General features: G+C 44.7%; 1 protein-coding gene across 2 annotated transcripts in view; it reads left to right on the top strand.

Moving 5' to 3' along the window:
* The window catches only part of rab24 (RAB24, member RAS oncogene family), a 39,205-nt gene extending 32,922 nt beyond the window's left edge, over positions 1 to 6,283 (top strand). For both annotated transcript variants that reach the window (XM_078411626.1, XM_078411625.1), the window contains 3 exons: positions 3,240 to 3,290; positions 3,557 to 3,619; positions 3,779 to 6,283. In XM_078411626.1, coding sequence (XP_078267752.1) covers positions 3,240 to 3,290; positions 3,557 to 3,619; positions 3,779 to 3,846 — 182 coding nt within the window. In that variant the 3' untranslated portion in view covers positions 3,847 to 6,283. The remainder of the gene's footprint in view (positions 1 to 3,239; positions 3,291 to 3,556; positions 3,620 to 3,778) is intronic.
* Positions 6,284 to 17,673: the final 11,390 nt, after the last annotated feature.

Below are 17,673 nucleotides of genomic sequence, written 5' to 3' on the forward strand. Positions count from 1 at the left end.
CAAGCCCAATCGCTCCAGCCTTTCAACATACGACAGTCCCGCCATTCCGGGAATTAACCTAGTGAACCTACGCTGCACGCCCTCCATAGCAAGAATATCCTTCCTCAAATTTGGAGACCAAAACTGCACACAGTACTCCAGGTGCGGTCTCACCAGGGCCCGGTACAACTGTAGAAGGACCTCTTTGCTCCTATACTCAACTCCTCTTGTTACGAAGGCCAACATTCCATTGGCTTTCTTCACTGCCTGCTGTACCTGCATGCTTCCTTTCATTGACTGATGCACTAGGACACCCAGATCTCGTTGAACTCCCCCTCCTCCTAACTTGACACCATTCAGATAATAATCTGCCTTTCTATTCTTACTTCCAAAGTGAATAACCTCACACTTATCTACATTAAACTGCATCTGCCATGTATCCGCCCACTCACACAACCTGTCCAAGTCACCCTGCAGCCTTATTGCATCTTCCTCACAATTCACACTACCCCCCAACTTAGTATCATCTGCAAATTTGCTAATGGTACTTTTAATCCCTTCGTCTAAGTCATTAATGTATATCGTAAATAGCTGGGGTCCCAGCACCGAACCTTGCGGTACCCCACTGGTCACTGCCTGCCATTCCGAAAGGGACCCATTTATCCCCACTCTTTGCTTTCTGTCTGTCAACCAATTTTCTATCCATGTCAGTACCCTACCCCCAATACCATGTGCCCTAATTTTGCCCACTAATCTCCTATGTGGGACCTTGTCGAAGGCTTTCTGAAAGTCGAGGTACACCACATCCACTGACTCTCCCTTGTCAATTTTCCTAGTTACATCCTCAAAAAATTCCAGTAGATTTGTCAAGCATGATTTCCCCTTCGTAAATCCATGCTGACTCGGAATGATCCCGTTACTGCTATCCAAATGCTCAGCAATTTCGTCTTTTATAATTGACTCCAGCATCTTCCCCACCACTGATGTCAGACTAACTGGTCTATAATTCCCCGTTTTCTCTCTCCCTCCTTTCTTAAAAAGTGGGATAACATTTGCTATCCTCCAATCCACAGGAACTGATCCTGAATCTATAGAACATTGAAAAATGATCTCCAATGCTTCCACTATTTCTAGAGCCACCTCCTTAAGTACTCTGGGATGCAGACCATCAGGCCCTGGGGATTTATCAGCCTTCAGTCCCATCAGTCTACCCAAAACCATTTCCTGCCTAATGTGGATTTCCTTCAGTTCCTCCATCACCCTAGGTTCTCCGGCCCCTAGAACATTTGGGAGATTGTGTGTATCTTCCTCAGTGAAGACAGATCCAAAGTAACGGTTTAACTCGTCTGCCATTTCTTTGTTCCCCATAATAAATTCCCCTGCTTCTGTCTTCAAGGGACCCACATTTGCCTTGACTATTTTTTTCCTCTTCACGTACCTAAAAAAACTTTTGCTATCCTCCTTTATATTATTGGCTAGTTTACCCTCGTACCTCATCTTTTCTCCCCGTATTGCCTTTTTAGTTAACTTTTGTTGCTCTTTAAAAGAGTCCCAATCCTCTGTCTTCCCACTCTTCTTTGCTATGTTATACTTCCTCTCCTTAATTTTTATGCTGTCCCTGACTTCCCTCGTCAGCCACAGGTGTCTCTTACTCCCCTTAGAGTCTTTCCACCTCTTTGGAATAAATTGATCCTGCAACCTCTGCATTATTCCCAGGAATACCTGCCATTGCTGTTCTACCGTCTTCCCTGCTAGGGCCTCCTTCCAATCAATTTTGGCCAGCTCCCGCCTCATGCCTCTGTAATCCCCTTTGCTATACTGTAATACCGACACTTCCGATTTTCCCTTCTGCCTTTCCATTTGCAGAGTAAAACTTATCATGTTGTGATCACTGCCTCCTAATATGGCTCTTTTACCTCTAGTCCCCTTATCAGATCAGGATCATTACACAACACTAAATCCAGAATTGCCTTCTCCCTGGTAGGCTCCAGTACAAGCTGTTCTAAGAATCCATCTCGAAGGCACTCTACAAACTCTCTTTCCTGGGGTCCATTTCCAACCTGATTTTCCCAGTCTACCTGCATGTTGAAATCTCCCATAACCACAGTAGCATTACATTTTTGACACGCCAATTTTATCTCCTGATTCAACTTGCACCCTATGTCGAGGCTACTGTTTGGGGGCCTATAGATAACTCCCATTAGGGTCTTTTTACCCTTACAATTTCTCATTTCTATCCATACTGATTCAACATCTCCTGATTCTATGTCACCCCTTGCAAGGGAATGAATATCATTCCTTACCATCAGAGCAACCCCACCCCCTCTGCCCACCTGTCTGTCTTTTCTATACGTTGTGTACCCCTGGATATTCAGTTCCCAGCCCTGGTCCTCTTGTAACCATGTCTCAGTGATCCCTACAACATCATACTTGCCCATGACTAACTGAGCCTCGAGCTCATCCACTTTATTTTTTATACTACGCGCATTTAAGTACAACACTTTAACTTCTGTATTTACCTCCTCTCTCACATCGTTCACAATTGGCCCTGCCCTTAATTTCTTTTCCGCTCTAGAACTTCTGTTCCCATTCTTCCGAGAGTCTTTTGCAATATCTCCTGTATTCCCTTTTACCTCATCTTCATATTCACAATTTGTTAACCCCTCCCCCCCACTACTTAGTTTAAAGCCACAGGTGTCACACTAGCAAACCTGCCTGCCAGAATGTTTGTCCCCCTGCTGTTAAGATGCAACCCGTCCCTTTTGTACAAGTCACCCCTAGCCCAGAAGAGATCCCAGTGGTCCAGAAATCGAAATCCCTGCTCTCTGCACCAGCCCCTCAGCCATAAATTCATACCCTCTATCTCTCTGTTCCTGGCCTCACCAGCACGAGGTTCTGATGAAAGATCATTGAGCTAAAAAGTAAAATTCGTTTCTCCTTCCAGAATGCAGTGTTTCCAGCACTTTTTAAATTCATATTTTAAACATCAACGTTTTATATAAAGATGTACTTTGATTCATTAGGATGTTTATAGGATTTATTATTAGGCTTATTTAAATGAATGTTCTTTGATACCAAACGAGGAGGTAAATATCCAAAAATGTAGTAAACTCAAATGTTGCATGATCCTTTGTCGCCATGGTACTTTTGGATACCTGACAAATACATCCCAAAGTTAGGAAACCTGCAGTTGTGTGCAGATGAATTTCTGCCCTCTGAATCCTTTTCAGTGCAAATGATATGAAATATCTGTCTTTTAGAGATCAATGCCAAGTTGTTTGAAACCTCCAGTAAGACTGGTCAGAATGTTGGTAAGTTTTTCCTTTTTGCATTATATTAATATTTAATATCTCTTTCACTCTGGGCTTTCCTTCTGCACCTTCTGTGTAGCCACTATCAGTAAAATATTGTGATGGTTTTGATAAGCAGAGATGTGATGAGTGTTTTAAAAAGAGTGGAACATTTTACAATGGAATAGAGTATTTTTAATGAGGCCGTTTTTATGTTGTCGAGTGGTGCAATTGGATGTATGGGAATTTGAATGCAAAGAACAAATCCTATTGTATTCTTATTTTAGATGAACTCTTTCAGAAAGTAGCAGAAGATTACGTGAATATAACAGCTTTCCAGGTTACAACAGGTAAACACTGGCGTGATCTGCAATCTTAAGGGTAGCGAGTGTGTGGTGGCTCGGGGCAGATATTAATCTGGAAAGGGGACTGTTGTCAGTCTTTGGAAGGTCTGGGGTGCTTAAGGTGTAACAATCATGGGTCTCTAACACTGTTTTCTGCTCATTCAGAAGATGAAGCTGTGAAGTTGACCGAGAAGAAGAAATCTTCCTATCTGTTTAGCTGCTGCCACCAATAGCACCCGATTTGCCAATATTTTAAGGAGTAATTCTTACACAGTTCCCTGGACTGAAACTCCTTACTCAAACTGTTGGAATATGCTCTCAAAATGTTTGAGACTGGATCGATGTAATGTGACTAATGGGCACTGTGGTGTCTAAATGACATCTGTCCCTTGAACTCAAGTGACCTTTGTTGTTGGAATACCACTGACTGTGGAATCCTTCAGATAATCCTCTACATACGGCATAATTGTACGGCATTTTATACTTTAGAAAGTTGCCAAGATTTTGTGCATAATGTACATCTTTACTTGTCTTATTTTGTGATCATTTCATTGTTTTATGTTACCGAAAGAAAATAGTTGCAGATCTCAGGAGTATTCAGAATACCAAGCAGCTTCCTACACCTATCGTGCTGCTTCAACTGCACCTGGGTTCCCAGATCTATTTCTAATTCTGGCCACAAAAATTGTGCTGATTTTTAATGCAGCATTACATTTTGTCTTCTTTTTGTTTTGGAGATTACATTTCAGCAAGTACTATGACAGAATTGATCATATTAGTATTGGACCTTGCCTCTGGCCAGTAGGCTGAATGGGACAAATTGCACTGATTTGGTTTACTTTGGGATTTGGTTTTTTTTAGCCTGTGTTTCTGAATATTTTCAAATAGTATAACGGCAGGGTTTCTGAATGCACCGATATTTGGATTATGGCCTCACTGAAGGAAATTCTAAATTGCTGCCACACTCTTGTAGCACTGGCGAAAGCCAAACATTCTCTGTGGCTATGCTGCTTACCTGGGGAGAATGAAGAAGAGGAGAAGGAGGAGGTGGGAGCAATAGTGGGAACTGCTTTGTGGGGAGATTGTATCTGCAGAATATGAGATAGCAGTCTTGGAGGATGATGGTTACAGTGGGCTTTTATGCCAGTCCAAACAGCCTTAGACCTAAACACTGCTTTCTGAGTGGCCTTTATTACTTTTGATGGTACAACCTCAATATCATGTGTGATTCCATCCTTTACAGGTAATAACATACCAAGGTGACTGTAATCAACATTTTAAATATTGTAGGTTGCTCTGAATCATGATAATCTTAGTTATGGCTTGTACGCGGTGACTGAGCATTGCAGGCATCTTCAGGTGTTTGAGTAACATTTACTATTTAGTAACAGGATACTCTATTAGACCCTTGTTGAGGTGGTTTGAGAATGTTAATAACTGGTGATGCAGGATACATTTGAGTGGATGGAAAACATTGTTTATATCTGGGAATTTAAGTGGCAAACTCTTACCATGGTTGCTTGTGTTATTGTATCCACTGTGAAGCTTTCATTTTATCTTTTCTGCCTCTTCTCCATTTATTGTTTTGCTGTGAGAAGGAGAGCCTTCCAATACCTGCTTGTTTGACGGAAGTTGCAGGGTCATCTGCCTAAGCAATATTATCAATTCCTTCTAATTTAATGAAGCTTCCTGATTTTGTAGCTGATCTGAACACTTAGGTGTGACCTCACTTCAATATGAAAGTTCTTTGTCCTGAAACTAATACCCAAGGTGAGCTCAATGTGGAGTGCATTTTAATAATGGGAATATAACCTAACAAGTGAAAATATTTCATTACCCAGTATCATGTTCTCTGTATTGTAAACAGTTTTGAGATGTATGAAGATATGTGGTTTTAAATGAAAACACACGGAGATTCAAATATGATATTACTTGGAGCATTATGAAATATTTATTTGCTTGACTAAAACAAAACTCCCATGGAAATCTTTTATTATTGGAGCTGGGATCTGTTGAATGTCCATGCAGTACTTATAATGTGGTTGCGATTAAAATTGTACACACAAGTCTTCTGTTTTTGGAAATGTCAAAGGTGCACACTGTTCTTTCACAGATCTGGGAGAGAGAATTTGAGTTGACACACTGGTATAATCTACTGGAAGATTTGAAGCAGCGCAGTGGAAATATATTGTCAAGTCTTTAAGACTAATTCTCAGGCTCGGCAAAAATTTGCTGAATGGTTGTGAATTATTGGTGTTCTTCCTGCAGGTGAAAATAGCCATTTGTGAATGAGGTGATGAAACATTGCCTCATTATTGGGAGCACATTTGTTGATTTAAGGGGAAAAGGGTCATGTGGGTGAATTTCAACTTGAAATACAGCATGGCTGCTCAGGACAATTGTTTTCTATACTTATAATTCACATTAAGGGTGATCTATGGCAAACACAAGGTTCTGGCCTAGCACAACTAAGATTGCTTTCCGATCAAAGAGTTATTTATTCTGCACGTGCAAAGGATTGCAGTGCATTGTGGAAATCAGTGCTGTTAAGTCTGTGTATTTTATAATGCATTGATCTGAATAAACCTAAAACATTTGGTTGTGAACACTATCATCTGTATTCATTACTGACCATTTTAATTGTCACAATTCAATTGTTTTTATTTTAACGTAAGAAAACAATTAAATGCACAAGGCTTCAACACTAATGTTTTATTTGCTGTACTTCTGTACTTCAGTTTTACTTGGTAAGATTCCTGCATACCCTTGCTGTTGCTGGCCTATTGTTGAGTTAGTGCCATGCCATTCCCTGCCTCAGGGATTCAAGACTCTCAGGTTTATTTGATTGAATGTGTTTTACATGATCAAGAGCATGCACACAATTAGCCTCTAGTCCTATGATGAATTGGGTGGTGTTCCCATTTTAATCCTATTCAACTTTATGTCCACTGTGATATTCTGCACCGATGAAATAACTTGTCAGTACTCACTGTCCAACTTCAGAAGCAGAGACTACTTGGATGTTGTACTGAGAAATTGTTATTGCCGAGGCTGAGTTAATCTGTGTTTATTGATGCTGTTATGAGCATTGCTTTTGTTTGATTTCCTGCATAGTACCCAGGCACCTACCTGTGGCTGGCTGGGACGAGAGAGAATAGGGGTGACGGTGGTTCCATTGCCATTCCTTTTGCCAACCTTTCCAAATGATGCATAACCTCTGTAATCTTAGATATCTTTTCTCACTGTCCACTATATTACCAATTTTGGTGTCATCTTTGAATTTACTAACAATATTAACAGACTGGGATGAATAATGCAACCCCCTGTGGCCCTCCACTGGTTACAGGTCCCAAATTGGAAAAGCAGCCCTCCACAATTCCCCTTTGATTTCTTCCTTCAAGCCAATTTTGAATCTAATTGGCTAGCTCACCTTGGATTCCTTTCAGACTAGCCTATCATGTGGGCCTTGTCAAAGGCCTTGCTGAAGTTCACATAGACCACATCCACAGCCCTGCCTTCCTCAATCATCTTGGTGACTTTTTCATAAAGTTGTCTGTGAGACATGATTTCCCACGCACATAGCCGTGCTGACTATTCATAATTAGTCTGTACCTACACACACGGTAGATGTTGTCCTTATAACTTTCCTATCACTGATGTCAGGCCAGCAGGTCTGTATTTCACAGGCTTGCCCTTGCTGCCCTTCTTAAATGATGGCAGTACATTAGGCAAACTCCAGTCTTCCAAATTTCACCTGTGATTAACAATGATGCAAATATCTCTGCCATGTAGCCTCACTGGATGATTCCTCCAAGAATATCCCTTCAAAGCACTAATTATGTCCCCCCTGATCAAAAAGACAACCTGCATACTCCCACCATCTTCCTCCCCCACCTCTCTTATCTTGCCTGTAGCATTTATCCCCTGGAAAATTGAACTACCACCCCTACCCTTCTAAGCCATATTTACATTATGGCTATAACATCCAAGTCCCCCAAGCTAATCCACAATCTAAGTTTGACTATTAAGCTTCTGGCATTGAATGACAGTTTGAACTACCTGTCCTTTCTCTCTTTGGAGTCCACCTGCCTGTCCTCTCTGCTAATCTTGCTCTCTTTGAGTGCAGCATTTGGCCCCAACTTCTCATGTGATTCCTTTCTGCTTTTGCGACTTCTTCCTGCCAATCCAGTTTAAAACCTCCCAAACAGCACATATAAAAGTCTTCGAAGTGCTGAGCCACCCGGAGATCAGGTAGGTTAAGACGGACTGAGTGGAGGTGTTCAGCAAAACGATCGCTGAGCCTGCGCTTCGTCTCACCAATGTAGAGAAGTTGACACCTGGAACAGCGGATACAGTAGATGAAGTTGGAGGAGGTGCAAGTGAACCTCTGCCTCACCTGGAAAGACTGTTTGCGTCCTTGGATGGAGTCGAGGGGAGGTAAAGTGACAGGTGTTGCATCTCCTGCGGTTGCAGGGGAAAGTACCTGGGGAGGGGGTGGGATGGGAGGTGGTGACCAGGGAGCTTTCGAAGGGAACAGTCTCTGCGGAAAGGGGTGGAGATGGGAAGATGTGGCCAGGAGTGGGATCCCGTTGGAGGTAGCGAAAATGTTGGAGGATTGTAAGCTACCCAAGCGGAATATGAGCTGTTGTTCCTCCAGTTTGTGTTGCCTCTGGCAATGGAGGAGGACCAGAAAGTCAGTATGGGAATGGCAAGAGTAGTTAAAATGGTTAACAACCAGGCGAACCAGCAGGCCTTCGCAGACCGAGCGCAAGTGCTCGACAAAATGGTCGCCGAGCCATCGCTTGGTCTTTCCAATTGCTAATCATTTTAACAACTCTTTCCATTCTCATACTGACCTGCCCTGAGCTGCCTCCTCTAGCTTTACAATTCACAACTCCAATCTTTTTGTCTCAAACCTTCTGTCTTTTCATCTCTGGCCTTTGTCCAAACATCTGCCTATCAAAAAACCCTCTTCACCCATATCAACCTATTACCTGCCAGGCTTTGTCCTGCCTGTCCTCTCTTCCAACTTTCTACCCTCCCCTACAATCAGTCTGAAGAAGGCCCCCGACCCAAAATATCACCTATCCATGTTCTCCAGAGATGCTGCCTGAACCGCTGAGTTAGTCCAGCACTTTGTATCTTTTTTTATGTAAACCAGCATCTGCAGTTCCTTGTTTCTACATTAATCTCTTTTCCATCTGCTTCAACTTTAAAGGACAGGGAGCACTTTAATTGTACGAGTTTTAATACATTTCCAACTGATTTAAATTATTGATAATTGAATGTTTTCAAATAATAATTGAAATCCTTGAGCCATCTAACTACCTCAAACTCCAGAGAATAACGTTCTAAATTAATTAATTTGAATTGATTAATTAAGTAATTAATCCATGTCTATAAAATGGGAGAAATTCTTTAATTCTTACCTTGCCTAAAGCCATTTGAATTTTGTATTTATATTTACTAGTTCTGTAACCCTATTATATGTTCTATTATCCAACCATTCTAAATTAATAGATTTGGTCAGCTAGTCAGCTTTGACTTTGTTTTTTCTTGGTTTGAGATGAATAATTCTCCTGACTGGATGGTTGCTCAAGTACCCTTTTAGTGGACACTTTGCCTTTCAAGTAATTTACTAGGCCTTTCAATTTAGCCAACAGCACACTATCATTTGAGATCTTCATGGATTCCCAGGAATAGAGATATCCATTTTAGATAGACTGGAGTAACTCAGCGGGACAGGCAACATCTCTGGAGAGAAGGAATGTGTTATTGTAATCTAAAAGCAAATTGGTCCAGATATGTTTGAATCCTATTCTAAAATTCAATTGGAAATGATTTGCAGCTTATTTGGAGACATTTTCAAAACATGGGTGGCCAATCTGCTCGAATCAAATTGCTTGGATAACACTATGTATCCATTTCTCACGTCTATAAAATGGGTGAAATTCTTTCATTCTCACCTTGCTTGAAGCCGTTGAATTTTGTATTTATATTTACTAGTACTTTAAACCTATATGAAACGCTTATTAAATTATTAACCACCCACATTTTCAGAACTTGGTTTCTTATATCTCTAGTTATGAACTTTATTGATTATCCAAATTAATATAGTAGAGCCAGCAAAGTATTGAGAATTTGCAGAATTATTTTCAAAATGGAAAATGTGTTGCCTGTAAAGATATCAAACAAGATTGTCCAAATGACAGCTCAGAATGCTATCTACGGTGGAAGAGGAGAGCAAATGCATTATTTCATTGTAGGAAATTCAGTAATTTGTGGGCAATGACAGATTACAAGAAATTACAGAGTTATAGATGTAGCCCAGTCCATCACAGTCCAGACATTCACCATTGACTCCTCCTGCACTTCATACTATCTGATAAGCTGCTAACGTAATCAAAGACTTGTCCTATGCAATAATATGGTATTTCCTTTTTCTTTCTGCTCGCAGATGGTACAGCAGCTTGAACACCAGACCACCAGACACAGGAACAGCTTCTTCCTCTCCATTATCAGGCTTCTGAATGGTCCATCCATAAATTAGGGTACTGTTTGATTCACCTCTAACCCATTGGGTATCTCAGTACATGTGACAATAATAAACTCAAATCTAAGGATGGTGTATTTTATAAGCAGAATCAAGAGGCCCATATAGTAAATTTCTGGCTTCACATAAGATCCCCAAGGCATAGAGATGGCAGGGTGTTGGAGGGAGGAAGCAGTTGTTATGGTCCACATTGAGACTGACAAATTGGAAATATTAGGAGATTTTCAGAAAAAAATCAGGATGTTTATTTTAGAATAAAACAAGATCTTAAAAGGTTACGATCACATAATTTGTGAATAGACAAATTATGGAGGCAACTGCATGGCTGAAAGAACTAGGCTTAAAAGTGATGTTCTATGTTAGAGTAAATATGTCATCAATTTTGGAAAGGAATTGCACCCAAAAGATGGAAAGAGGTTAAAGGGACAATTCCTACCTAAACTGGGGTAAGAAAAGGAATCTAGTAGAAATGTGGTTAGGAAAGTCACAAGAAATTTAAACTAGCAGCTGATGCAAGAGGGTTCAAAAGGTAGTATAAATAATGATTCTAAAACAAAGGGAAGAAAGTAATAGTCTGAAATTGTCACAAATCAAGAGTGTTTAATCATCGTATGCACCTGGAACAGAACAATGAAATTCTTACTTGCTGCTGCTTTACAGGTACATTAATGCAACAACACAACCAATAAATATACAGTCATTAATACAATAAATTATCAGTAATACCAGGTAACTAGATAATAATAGTGCAAATTGTGGTTTGGTGACTACAACTAAACAATGTTACAAAATCAAGAAGTGTGTAAAAAAAACTAGCACAATGGCAGGTAAACTTATAGTTTAAAAAAATTCTTCATACAAATATGTAAAAGCAAAAAAAGAATTAAATCGCTGGTTACAAGATAGACAACAAAATTAATAGATAGGATTAGCTTTGATGATTTAGGATGAAACTCCTTCAAGAATATAAGGTTGTAACAAGAGGTAAGCAATGAAGAGAAATAGCAATACTTCCTAAAACCATTAAGGGGACAAATATTTTTTTATTGTGCAGTGACAGATTTAGTTAACAGTTTAATGATGCTGATCTAATTGTATAATAATCCATTTCAAAGTACTGTTTTACACAGAAAAATGAAAATATCAAGATTCTTGCTGATTTTAAAAGGATTGAGAAAAAAGGTTTCCACAGTGTACTGGACAAACCAGTTAAGGCATGGAAAATTCTAAAATGAATATCCTTATTTTTATTTATTCATTTTATGGGATATGGGTATCATTGGAAAGACCAGAATGTGAAGTCTTTTCAAAGCATGTCGACATTGAAGTTATCTTTCACTCTTCAACATGAGTTCTGAGAAACCCTCTCTTGTTGCTCCCCCTGTGGTTTCTACTACTCAAGTATGTTTATACTAAGCCACCTATCACCTACTGGCCCCTAATTCACCCCTCCCCTTTCCTCTTTATACCAGTTGTACTCCCCCTCCACTCTCTCATGATACAAGGTTTTGATCCAAAACATCCAACAACTTCTTTCTCCTCGTGGATGCCGCTCATCTCATTGAGTTCCTCCATCAGTTTGTGTTTTTGCTCCAGATCGAGAAACTGCAGTCTCATGTCACCAGAATGTATTGCCTTGCCTCAGAGGGAATGGCACAAGATATGAATCAGATGGGGTTTTAATGACTATGCAGTCGCTTTATTACTAAGACCATCTGATCATTGATTTTAATTATTCTGGATTATTAATTTTAATTAAAATTCTACAATTGCCATGGAGGAATCTAAATTCAATTGTGGTTTGACGACTACAACTAAACAACATTACGAAATCAAGAAGTGTGTAAAAAAAAACAAGCAAGATAGCAGGTAAACGTATATGGTTAAAACGTGTTTTCTTTATACATATGTAAAAGGAAAAAAATAATCACAGGTTACAAGATATATCAGAAAGACAACAAAACTAATAGAAAGGATTACCTTTGATGATTAAGGATGAAACTCCTTCAAGAATATAAGGTTGTGTGGCGGCACCCGGGGGCTAGGCCACTCCCTTGGTCATTCCACTCGGCACTCAGTGGACGGGAGGGATTAGGTCACTTCCTGGGTCAGTCCCCTTGGGTCAGGTGGTCTGGGACTATAAAGGGTTTGGGTGTGTCGACTCACGTTCTTCTTGAGTGCGGTGTTTGATACCACAGGTAATAAAGTTATTAATTACTCACCTGGCGTCTGGCCTGATTACCGCGGTGACCGCACCCACTACACTGGTGACCCCGACTTTCCCTCGCAAGTCGCGATGGACCAGAACCTGCAACTACCCGACTCTTCCAGTCAACCACAACCACAACCGCTTTTGGACCTTCCCGCGGACCCTGCCGCCCGCGCCGCTATCCACGCCGTGTCGGTGTGGCTGCCTCCATTGTGGACCGAGGACCCCGACTTCTGGTTTGACCAGGCCGAGGCACAGTTCGCCCTGCGGGGAATAACTGCCGACGCCACTAAATACTTTCACGTGGTCAGCGCCCTCGACCCGGCCACCGCGCGCCTGGTCCGACCCTTCCTCCGCGACCCCCCGGCAACCGATAAATACGTGGCCCTTAAAGCCTTCCTCCGTCAGCAGTTCGGCCTCTGCGAGGCTGAGCGGGCAACCCGGATCCTCCGAATGCCGCCCCTGGGTGACCGCCGCCCGTCGGTACTACTGGCGGACATGCAGGCACTGCTAGGCGACTACGAGCCCGGGTTCCTTTTTAAGCATGTTTACCTGATGCTGCTGCCGTCCGACCTCCGCCAGCAGCTCCTCGACGCCCCGTTCCCCAACATGCAGGCGTTGGGCAGGAGCGCCGATGAGCTCATGATGGCCCGTCACCTGGCCCTCGACGCGTTGGAAGTCCATCCAACGGCCGACGACTACCCGCAGGTAGGAGCCTCGATCGCCCGCATTACTATCGCTCCCCGACAGCCTTCCCGACGGTATCCGGCTTCAGCAGCTCACCCAGCCGGCGGCGCATCTTTTTCGCACGGCCCGCCTGCAGTTCCCCCACCCGCCACCGGAGGTCGCTGGTGATCGGACCCAGGGGTCGCGCGCAGCCAGCCGGCAGTTCCTCCATACGCGTCCTGATGGGCCCCTGTCGTCCGTGGATGCTGTGTTCTCACGAATTCTGGCCGAATTCCCCGATATTCTGGACCCCCAGTTCCACTCCGCCGCCCCGAAGCATGGGGTGGTGCATCATATAATGACTACTGGCCCGCCCTTGTACGCCCGGGCACGGCGTCTTCCACCGGACAAGCTCCGTCTCGCTCGGGAGGAGTTCCACCTTATGGAGTCACTGGGGATCGTGCGCCGTTCAGACAGCCCGTGGGCGTCCCCGCTACATATGGTCCCCAAGGCAGACGGTGGTTGGCGTCTTTGCGGAGATTACCGCCGGCTTAACGATGCCACAATCGCCGACAGGTATCCGGTCCCTCACATCCAGGATTTTAATGCCCACCTGGCTGGGGCCACGGTATTTTCCAAGGTCGACCTGGTGCGTGGCTATAACCAAATTCCAGTCCACCCCGACGACGTCCCCAAGACGGCAATCGTGACGCCATTTGGCCTATTTGAATTCCTCCGCATGCCGTTCGGACTCAAGAACGCTGCGCAAGCCTTTCAGCGACTTATGGACTGCGTGTGCCGTGGCTTGGAATTCGTATTCGTATACCTGGACGACATATTGGTGGCGAGCCGCTCAAGACAGGAGCATATTGCCCATCTCCGCCAGCTATGCCAACGCCTTAGAAATCATGGGCTGGCCATCAACATCACCAAATGCCGTTTCGGGGTGGCATCCATCGAATTCCTGGGCCACCACGTGACCACGCACGGTGCGCTGCCGCTCCCCAACAAGGTGGACGCGGTGCGCCAGTTTCCACGCCCGACCACCGTGAAGGGCCTCCAGGAGTTCGTGGGAATGGTGGCCTTTTACCACCGATTTGTGCCATCTGCAGCCCGGATCATGCGCCCGCTTTTCCATCTCATGGCGGGCAAGCGCAGGGAGGTCGAATGGACCGACGATGCGGTGGCGGTGTTCCAACACGTCAAGGAAGCCCTGGCTGCGGCCACGATGCTCGTGCATCCACGGGTTGATGCACCAACCAGCCTGACGGTCGACGCTTCAGAAGTAGCGGTTGGGGCGGTGCTCGAACAGCACACGGATGGGTGTTGGAAGCCTCTGGCCTTCTTCAGTAGGCACCTCAGCGGCGCACAGCGGAACTACAGTGCCTTTGACCGCGAGCTCCTTGCCCTTTACCTTGCGGTCCGCCACTTCCGCTATTTTCTCGAGGGGCGGACTTTCACCGCGTACGCGGACCACAAGCCCCTTACTTTCGCTTTCGCCAAGGTGTCCGACCCGTGGTCAGCTCGCCAGCAGCGGCAGCTGGCTTACATCTCGGAATTTACTACCTCCATCCGTTTCATCGGGGGTAAAGACAACCGGGTGGCCGACGCCTTGTCTCGACCCGCGGTCCACGCCGTCCTGCAAGTGGCTGATGGAATCGACTACTCAGCCCTGGCGGCGGCCCAGCTGTCCGATAACGAGATGTCCGCCTAACGTACCGCCGTTTCGGGCCTCAGGTTGGAGGACGTTCCCTGTGGCACTGGGGGCGCGACACTGCTTTGCGATGTGTCCACCGGGCAGCCACGCCCAATCGTGCCTGTTGCCTGGCGACGCCGGGTGTTCGAGGTGCTCCACGGGCTGTCCCACCCTTCCATTCGGGCGACGACGACCCTCGTGGCTTCCCGTTTCATTTGGCACGGGTTACGCAAGCAGGTTGGGCATTGGGTGCGCACCTGCATCCCGTGCCAAACCTCAAAGGTACAACGGCATGTGCGTGCGCCGCTCCAGGAGTTCCCCGTCCCTCGCCACCGTTTTGACCACATCCATGTGGACATCGTGGGGCCGCTGCCGCCTTCTCGGGGTTTCACCTACCTCCTGACAATGGTGGACCGTTTCACGCGGTGGCCGGAGGCAGTTCCACTGCCGGACACGTGTGCCTCTCCTTGTGCCCGTGCCTTGGCGGCAAATTGGATTGCCAGATTTGGGGTTCCGCTCCATATTACGTCCGACAGGGGGCCACAATTCACCTCCGAGCTGTGGTCATCCATGGCCCAACTGCTGGGGGGTTAACCTGCACCGCACCACAGCGTACCATCCGCAGGCGAACGGCCGGGTGGAGCGTTTCCACCGCCAGCTCAAGGCCGCTCTGAAGGCCCGGCTCGTTGGCCCGGACTGGGTTGACGCGTTGCCGTGGGTTTTACTGGGTGTCCGCACCGCCCCCAAGGAGGACTTGGCCACCTCCTCGGCGGAATTGGTTTACGGGGCTCCGTTGACGGTGCCCGGAGAGTTCGTTCCCCCCGCCCAGGGTCAGGCAGAACAGCCCTCAGCCGCCCTGCAACGCCTTCGGGAGACGGTGGGCTCGCTGGCACCAGTGCCGACGTCTCGCCACGGTTCGGTGCGGTCACATGTCCCTTCCGCCCTGCAGGACTGTCCTTTTGTGTTCCTGCGTCGGGATGCCCACCGGCCACCCCTTCAGCGGCCTTATGAGGGACCGTTCAAAGTGCTTGAGCGGGGCTCTGCCACCTTCGTGTTGGACATGGGGGGTCGTCCTGAGACGGTCTCTCTTTCACGGCTGAAGCCGGCGCATGTGGACATTAGCCAGCCGGTGCTACTGGCGCAGCCTCGCCCTCGGGGTCGTCCCGCGTCCCGGCCCTTACCCGCGGGTGCCTTCCCCTGGCGGGGTGGTTCTGCTTCCTACGCCCGCCGTGGCGCGCACACGGGCTGGCCGTTTCGTCCGTCCCCCTGTCCGTTTCGTGCCTTCGGTTCTTGGGGGGGGGGGGTCCTGTGGCGGCACCCGGGGGCTAGGCCACTCCCTTGGTCATTCCACTCGGCACTCAGTGGACGGGAGGGATTAGGTCACTTCCTGGGTCAGTCCCCTTGGGTCAGGTGGTCTGGGACTATAAAGGGTTTGGGTGTGTCGACTCACGTTCTTCTTGAGTGCGGTGTTTGATACCACAGGTAATAAAGTTATTAATTACTCACCTGGCGTCTGGCCTGATTACCGCGGTGACCGCACCCACTACAGTTGTAACAAAAAGTAAACAATGAAGAGAAATAGCAATACTTGACTAGTTTGGTAATTTAACCATTACACCACCACACTATATAATCCCCAAGGGCATTAACTCAATTGCCAACACAGTTGGAACAAAAATGACGACAATAATATCAGAGAGCAAAAATAGCACTCAACCTGGTATTGCAGGTGCACACAGACTAACAGTAAAACAAGCCAAGTGAAAATAAACTCGCAAGGGATATAAAAACCAACAATTAATTTTAAAAGGAGGGTAAACAGAAATAATGATGTTGAAAAATTCAACTAAAATAAGGCTGGTCATATCTTGCATTCGTTTTTACAAGGAATATGATGCCTGGCCAGATATCCATGGAAATGAATATTGAATCAGAGAGCATGTTATTGTATACGGAACAAGAGTAATGAAAAATCTAATATTAGTGATGAATAACAAAACCCGTGACCAAATGATTTCTGAGAAATGAGAGAAAATTCTGGCTATAATTTTCTAAATTTCTCAATTTAATAACTGTTCCTTTGAGCTGGAAAACTGTCACTCCTATGTATAATGTACAGGGAATTACATTGCCTAGCATTAATTATCAAGTAATTACAGGATAGAGTGATTAGAATTACAAAGAGGTGAATAAAATAATAAACAGTGGAATAAAAATGTACATTATGTGGATATAATAAATGGCATCTGATAAAGTCTCTCGTGAGATTGTTAACTACAGTTGCACCTCATTGGGCAGGAATATAATTATTCATTTAGAAAACAAGTCAAATGGTGGGAGACAAGATAGTTGAGTTTAAGGGACAGGAGCTCAGATGTGACTAATGGACCCAGCGTGTTCTGTTTGGGACCTCAACTATTAAGTCATATCAATTCATTTGGGTGAGAAACACTTATCCAAGTTTGTCAATGGCACAAGGATATGGAGAAGTATAAATGGAAGCAAAAAATCATGAAGAAATATGAATAGACAGACAACATCCATTGGTGGAGATCTGAAGAATCATCGTGACCAAAAACATAGTCCTCCAGAGATGCTGCCTGATCCACTGAGTTACTCCAGCACTTTTGTGTTTTTTTTGAAATCCAAAGACTCAGTTGGCCATGTTAAAAATGTAATTGATGCTCTTAGAAAATAATAACAAGAACAAATAATATGATAATTTTTTCATCTAGGGAACTAAAATACAAGGTGATAGAAGGTGTGCAAACAACTTTACCTGACCCTAGTTAGATTACATCTGGACAACTGAGTTTACTTTTGGATGTCACCCCTTTGATTCAAATATTTTTGTGGGGAGGAGTGCAATACTTTAGTTTTATCTGGATTTCTCATGTTAAAGTTAAGAAAAATTATACAAACTTGTTGTGCAACCT

This window comes from Rhinoraja longicauda, chromosome 14, assembly GCF_053455715.1.
Source record: "Rhinoraja longicauda isolate Sanriku21f chromosome 14, sRhiLon1.1, whole genome shotgun sequence".
Lineage (NCBI taxonomy): Eukaryota > Metazoa > Chordata > Chondrichthyes > Rajiformes > Arhynchobatidae > Rhinoraja > Rhinoraja longicauda.